The 7,206-nt window shown below is 41.4% G+C and overlaps 1 protein-coding gene across 1 annotated transcript in view; it reads left to right on the top strand.

Moving 5' to 3' along the window:
• Nucleotides 1-6,704, top strand: part of SLC9C2 (solute carrier family 9 member C2 (putative)) — a 91,509-nt gene extending 84,805 nt beyond the window's left edge. The window contains exons 27-28 of the mRNA XM_004706822.2: nt 6,230-6,282; nt 6,687-6,704. Coding sequence (XP_004706879.2) covers nt 6,230-6,282; nt 6,687-6,704 — 71 coding nt within the window. The remainder of the gene's footprint in view (nt 1-6,229; nt 6,283-6,686) is intronic.
• The last annotated feature ends 502 nt before the right edge of the window (nt 6,705-7,206 follow it).

The following is a 7,206-nucleotide window of genomic DNA, read 5'->3' as shown; positions in this document are numbered from 1 at the left end:
TGGAGAGAAAATGTTTTGAGAAACGATGTACAAATGCGCTTTACACAATTAATGTGTGTATGGATTGAGATAACAGTTGTATGAGCCCCTAATAAAATGTTAAAAAAAAATTACATTTAAGATCTTTTTTTCTCAGCACCGCTGTCCAAATAATTCCAGTGTCACTGTTCTCTCCGAGGCCCTAGTTTAACAACACAGTTACCCCTTCATTTATTTCTCTACTCTGAATCATCCTGGTGTTCATCATGTGTGCGGTCCGCCAGCTTAGACAACAGGCAATTCCTAATACATTGATAATTTTTGGTCAGATGTACATAGTTTCAAATGGTGGCTACAAAGTGAGGCTTTGTTGTTGTGAGGTGTCATTGGGTCAGTTCTGACCCATAGCAACCCCATGCACAACAGAACAAACATGGCCCAGTCCTGCGCCATCCTCACAATTGTTCCTAGGCCTGAGCCCATTGTAGCAGCCGCAGTGTCAATCCATCTGCTTGAGGCTGTCCTCTTTTTCACTGTCCCTCGACTTGACTTTTCCAAGGATGATGTCCTTTCCAGGGACTGGTTTCTTCTAACAACAGCTCCAAAGTATGTAAGATGAAGCGTTGCCAGCCTTTCCTCTAAGGAGCACTCTGACCGTCCTTCTCCCAAGACAGATTTGTTTGTTCAACAGTCCAGGGTATTTTCAATATTCTTCTCCAGCATCACAGTTCAAACGTATCAATTCTTTTAAGGTCTTCCTTATTCAGTGTCCAACTTTCACATGCATATGAGCCAATTGAAAAGACCATGGCTTGGGGCAGGCACATCTTAGTCCTCAAAAAAACATTCTTTTCAATATTTTAAAGAGATCTTGTGCAGTGGATTTACTTAAAGCACCACAGCTTTTGATCTCTTGACTTCAACTTCCATGAACATTGCTTGTGGATCCAAGAAAGACAAAATCCTTGGCAACTTCCATCTTTTCTCCATTTATCATGATGTTACCTATTGATCCAGTTGTGAGGATTTTGGTCTTCTTTACATAGAATTGAAGTGTATACCGAAGGCTACAATCCTTGATCCTCATCAGTCAATGCTTCAAGTCCTCACTTTCAGCAAGCAAGGTGTGTCATCTGCATATTGCAGGTTGTTAATAAGCCTTCCTCCAATCCCGATGCCACAGTCTTCTGCAGGTAATCCAGCTCCTCTGATGATTTGCTCCACATACAGATTGAGTAAGTATGGTGAGAGGATACAGCCCTGATGCACACCTTTCCTGATTTTAAACTATGCTGTATTCCCTTGTTCTGTTCACAGAAATGCCTCTTGATCCATGTACAAGTTTCTCATGAGCACAATGACGTGTTCTGGAATTCCCATTCTTCTCAAGGTTATCCATAGTTTTTTATGATCCACACAGTCGAATACCTTTGCACAGTCAATATAATACAAGTAAACACTTAGGAGCCCTGGTGGTGTAGTGGTATTTTTGGAGCTGTGGTCGGCCTGGTTGGCAGTTTGAAACCACCAGAATCTATGTGGAAGGAAGACTGGGCTTTTCAATCCTGTAAACAGTTATGGTCTTGGAAACCCACAGGGGGTCTCTATGAGTCAGCTTGACTCAATGGCAGCGAGTTTGGAGTTTTTGAGAAATATCTTTTTTCATGTTCTCTGCTTTTAGCCAAGATCCATCTGACATCAACAATTATATCCCTTGTTTCACATCCTCTTCTGAATCCAACCTGAGCTTCTGGCAGGACTTTCAATGTAATACTGTACCTTTTGTTGAATGATCTTCAACAAAATTGTATTTGCATGTTAGATCAATGATATTTGTTCAATAATTTTCACATTCTGTTGAGTCAGTTTTCTTTGGCCAAGTAGCTGTCTTCCAAATTTCCTGGCCTGGAAAAGTGAGTGAGTGCTTCCAGTGCTTCATCAGCTTGTTGCAACATTTTAGTGGGTATTCCATCAATTCCTGAAACCTTATTTTGGGCTAATTCTTTCAGTGCAGCTTGGACTTTTTCCTTCAGGATCATTGGTCCTTGCTCATATGCTACCTCCTGAAGTGGTGTAGTGTCAACTCGTTCTTTTTGGTACAGTGACTGTGTATTGTTTCCATCTTCCTTTGATGCTTCCTGCATCATTCAATATTTTGCCCATAGAATCTTCCAATTTTTCAGCTTGATTTTTTTCTTGAGTTCTTTCAGTTTAAGATATGTTGAGCATGTTCTTCCTTTTTGATTTTCTAACTCTAGGTCTTTGAACATTTCATTATAATATTTGATTTTGTCTTCTTGAGCTGCCCTTTGAAAAATCCTATGAAGCTTTTTGGCATCATCATTTCTTCCATTTGCCTTAGCTACTTTATGATTAAGAGCAAGTTCCAAAACCTCTTCTGACATCCACTTTGATGTTTTCTTTCTTTCCTGTCTTTGTAATGACCTTTGCTTTCTTCATGAATGATGTTCTTGATGTCCTCCCACAGCTCCTCAGGTCTGCTGTAAGTAAGGGTCAATGCATGAACTCTGCTCTTGAAATTCAGGTCATGTTTTAGCTCTTGTGGACTTGTTTTAATTTTCTTCCGCTTTATCCTGAACTTAACGTGCGCACAATTGATGGTCTGTTTCATAGTTAGCTCCTGGCCTAGTTTTAGCTGCTGATATTGAGTTTCTCTTTCTCCATTGTCTCTTCCCACAGATTTAGTTAATTTGATTTCGGTGTTTTCCTTTGGGAGCCGTCCAGGTATATAGTCACCACTTGTGTGGTTGAAAAAAGATATTTGCTATGGACAAGTCATTGGTCTTGCAAAAATTCTCTCAATACAATCTCCAACTTCATTTCTATCACCAAGTCCATCTTTTCCAACTTCTCTTCCTTGCTCTTTGTTTCCAAGCTTTGCTTTCCAATCACTAATAACTGTCAATGCATCTTAATTGCATATTTGTCCAATTTCTGACGGATTCACTGCTAGAATTCTTCAATTTCTTCAACACTATCTTTGGGGTTGGTGTTTAAATTTGAATAATAGTTGTATTGATTGGATTTCTTTAAAGGCAGGTAGATATAATTCTATCACAGACAGCATTATGCTTCAAGATTGATTTTGGAATGTCCATTTTGACAATGAATGCAATGCCATGCCTCCCGATTGTGTCATTCCCAGCAGAGTAAATCATGTGATTTTCGGATTCAAAATGACCAATACCAGTCCATTCCAGCTCACTAATGTGTAGGATATCAATTTTATACATCTCATTTCATTTTTACCATCTCCAATATTCCAAGATTCATACTGTATACATCCCAACTTCCAATCATTCACATAGTTACATAACTATTTCTCCATACCTTGATGCATGCCCCGTTCGCAGGAAGATCCTGAAGGTTTCACGCCCACATGCTTTAACCTCAAACTCATGTCACCATGGTCAATGCCACTATGAGAAATCAGTTCCTCCTCAGTCATATTTTGAGTGTCTTCTGATCCACGAGGCCTCTGACAAGGTTCTGCTTTCACCCACGAAGCTTTCAGTGTCTGACAATGTTTCAAAGCTGTGCATAAGGTTCTCAGCTGCTTCTTCCTCTGAGGTGGGCATCTGATTCCTTCTTCACTGTGCGTTCTTCATCTGTAAGTTCTACTGAAATTGTCCCTTTGGGCCACCTTGTTGGCATCTGAAATGCCAGTGACATAGATTCCAGCATCACAGCAATGCACAAGCCACCACAGTAAGACAAACTGACCGATGAGGCATTGGCACTATTTGATATTTCACTATTTCACACTTGCATGATCCTTATAATATTCAGCCGCACTGCGTGGCTCATACATTGTAAGCTAGGTATGTGTCAAGCACTAGTAGGTGAGCAAGCCAATAGGGTCCCTATTTTTTTGGAGGTCATTGTTTGGATGGAGGGACAGACATTAAACAAGTAAATATGACTCTCTTCTGGGAAACTTATCAGATGGCTCTTATTACATAACTTCCATTCTGGAACTCTAGAGTCATGATCTAAGGAGTCCCTTTGATCATGGGTCACCCATCCCAGTTGGCGAATACCAACATGGCCATTCCCCTAGTGTGCACACTCCCTTTCATTTTGACAAGCACATCTGTCAGTCCACCCTGTGGGCTGCTGAGTCAGGAATCAATCCTAAGGACTTCCAGGAAGCAGGGCACAGTCTCCATTGTTCTTGGGCCCAAAGGTCTCTATTCCTTTGGGGCCTTTTGAAGTATTTTTGAAACACAAAGAAACACATCCCTCTATAGGTGCCCTGGAGGCACAGTGGGTTGAGCACTAGGCTGGCTGTTAACCACAAGTGACTGTTAACCCATCAGTCACTTGGTGGGAGAGAGATGAGGCTGTCTGTTCCCAAGAAGATTTATAACTTTGGAAACCCTAAGGGCAGTTCTACTCTGTCTTATAAGGTTGCTGTGAGCTAGAATGGCTCAATGGTAATGGGTTTGCTATTCCCTTAATGCAGTGGTTCTCAACCTTCCTAATGCCATGACCCTTTCATACAGTTCCTCATGTTGTGGTGACCCCCCCAACCAGAAAATTATTTTTGTTGCTACTTAATATGCTACTGTTCATTGCTACTGCTATGAATAGGGCAATCCCTATGAAAGGGTTGTTCGACCCCCAAAGGGGCCATGACCCACAGGTTGGGAACTGCTGCCTTAATGAGTTTGGAACAAAAGTCACAAAAAGTAGACTTCTGGAAAGAATCCAGTCCATAATAATGTTTTCCCACACTTTCTTTTTTAAAATTTTTTTATTAGTTGCCAAGTACTTGTACAAACTTCAGCAATTTCACAAGAAGATCTAGATTTGTAAGCTTTTTATGAAAATTCAGGTCTTTGAACACTAGACTTTTTTAAAAAAATCATTTTATTGGGGGCTCTTACAACTCATCACAATCCATACATACATCCATTGTGTCAAGCACATTTGTACATTTGTTTCCAACAACATTCTCAAAACTTTTGCTTTCTGCTTGAGCCCTTGGTATCAGCACCTCACTTTTCCCCTTTCCCTCCCTGTTACCCTCTCCCTTATGAACCCCTGATGATTTATAAATTATTGTTTTGTCACTGTCTGATGTCTCCCTTCACCCATTTTTCTGTTGTCCATCCCCCAGGGAGGAGGTTATATGTAGATCCTTGTAATCAGTTCTCCCTTTCTACCCCACCTTCCCTCCACCCTCCCAGTATCATCACTTTCAGCACTGGTTCTGAAGCGATCATCTGTCCTGGAATCCCTGTGTTTCCAGTTCCTGTTTGTACCAGTGTACATCCTCCGGTCTAACTAGTTTTGTAAGGTAGAATTGGGATCATGATAGTGGGGAGAGGGGCAGGGAAAGCATTTAGAAACTAGAGGAAAGTTGTATGTTTTATTGTTGCTACACTGCACCCTGACTGGATCATCTCCTCCCCGCAACCCTTCTGTAAGGGGATGTCCAGTTGCCTATAGATGGGTCTTGGGTACCCAATCTGCACTCCCCCTCATTCACAATGATTTGATTTTTTTGTTCTTTGATGCTTGATACCTGAGCCCTTTGACACCTTGTGGTCACACAGGCTGGTGTGTTTCTTCCATGTGGGCTTTGTTGCTTCTGAGCTAGATGGCCGCTTGTTTACCTTCAAGCCTTTAACACCCCAGATGCTTTATCTTTTGATAGCTGGGCACCATTAGTTTTCTTCACCACTTTTGCTTATGCACCCATTTGTCTTCAGCGATCGTAGTGGGAAGGTGAGCACACAATGGTATGCTTTTTTGTTCTTTGATGTCTGATACCTGATCCCATCGACACCTCATGCTCACATTGGCTGGTGTGCTTCTTCCCTGTGGTCTTTTATACTCATGTGGAGCAACAATCAGGTAGAGGTGAGTATTGACCAGCTACTAGAAGATGCAGAAGCTCTCCTTTGTGCCCTAGTCCACAGTGCTCACACCAGTCTTACTCACCTTATTAATACAGGGGATCTGTCTACTCCTGTTTGAGTTTGTCAGTTCCTCTGCTCATATGAGATTTTGGGGAGCCTATTATAAACTTTCTTGAGGGACAAAAGGAAAAAGCCCATAGGAAGTAAGGAAGGGAAAGGGGAGACATATAAGGGAAAAGCAAATTGAGATCTCAAGCTATTCTCCTGCCATCTATTCTCTCCAACTCCTAATTTAGTGTTTCTGCTTAAGACATATGTTTGGACTGATTCAGTCAATGACGTTCTTTTTCTTTTTTCTTCAGCCAGCGAAAAGAATAGAATGGCCAAGAAAGAGTATCGGAGGAGAACAAGTGAGGTAATAAACCTGATACTCAATGAGATCTTCACAGCTAAAATCAACACAAGGTCATATATAGCAAAATGTAGGTGTTGTGCAGAGACACCTCGAGGCAGTTCGTTAACAGTGGGACAAGACTCCCCCGGATTTGAAACAGAAAAATGATAGAGCATTAGGGATTGATGGGATTAGGGGGGTGGGCCTGCATCATGCTGGAATGAGTATCTAAGTAGCTGTTCTTCTCCTGGGTATGCATCCCCCATGAGCTACATGGGCTGATCATGGATGGATATCTTCCTAGAGCATCAACTTTATTTGAAGACTTAAAAAAATTTTTTTTTAAACTTTTTTGTTTTTAATGGAAAAAGTTAATTCATTGAACTGTTAAATTATTTAAAACATTGTTTTCTGTTATGGTGTAGGATGACATATTTGCATGAAATTTAAATATCAAAGAGCGGTCTTAAAAAACATTTTATTATCAAGAATCGCTTAGGCTTTTGTCCCCATTCTTGTCCTTTAAAATGAGAACTATGTCAGTTAGGGACAAGAGGATGCTCTAAGTCAAGCCCAGAGAGGGGGGAACTGTCACCTTGGTCCAGGACTGAATAGGGGCAAGGGGGCATGGAGATAGGAAGGGTGATGGGGGATCATACAAGATTTGTAGCTCTGTTTAGCCAAAACTTTCTGCTGAGTGGAGTGGAGTAGACAGATCTGACAGCACCGAGATCAGTTAAGGGGCTGGTACTTTGACTAGGCAAAGGCAAAGCAACCCAGCACGGACTTCCTGCCCTCAATCTTCTCAGCCAGCTGCCAAGCCACTTCAAAGAAATATGTCATCAAAGGAAAAATGATGTGCAGAATGAGTACAGCCCCCAAAGAGTTTCCTCCTCATCCTACCCTGCCCCAATCAGATTAAGATAGCTGACTCCTAAAATCTTT

This window comes from Echinops telfairi, unplaced genomic scaffold (genome assembly GCF_000313985.2).
Source record: "Echinops telfairi isolate 266 unplaced genomic scaffold, ASM31398v2 ScPeMD7_7424;HRSCAF=8462, whole genome shotgun sequence".
In the NCBI taxonomy this organism is placed as follows: domain Eukaryota; kingdom Metazoa; phylum Chordata; class Mammalia; order Afrosoricida; family Tenrecidae; genus Echinops; species Echinops telfairi.
Note: the sequence above shows the minus strand (reverse complement) of the source record. Positions and strands in the feature narration are given on the sequence as shown.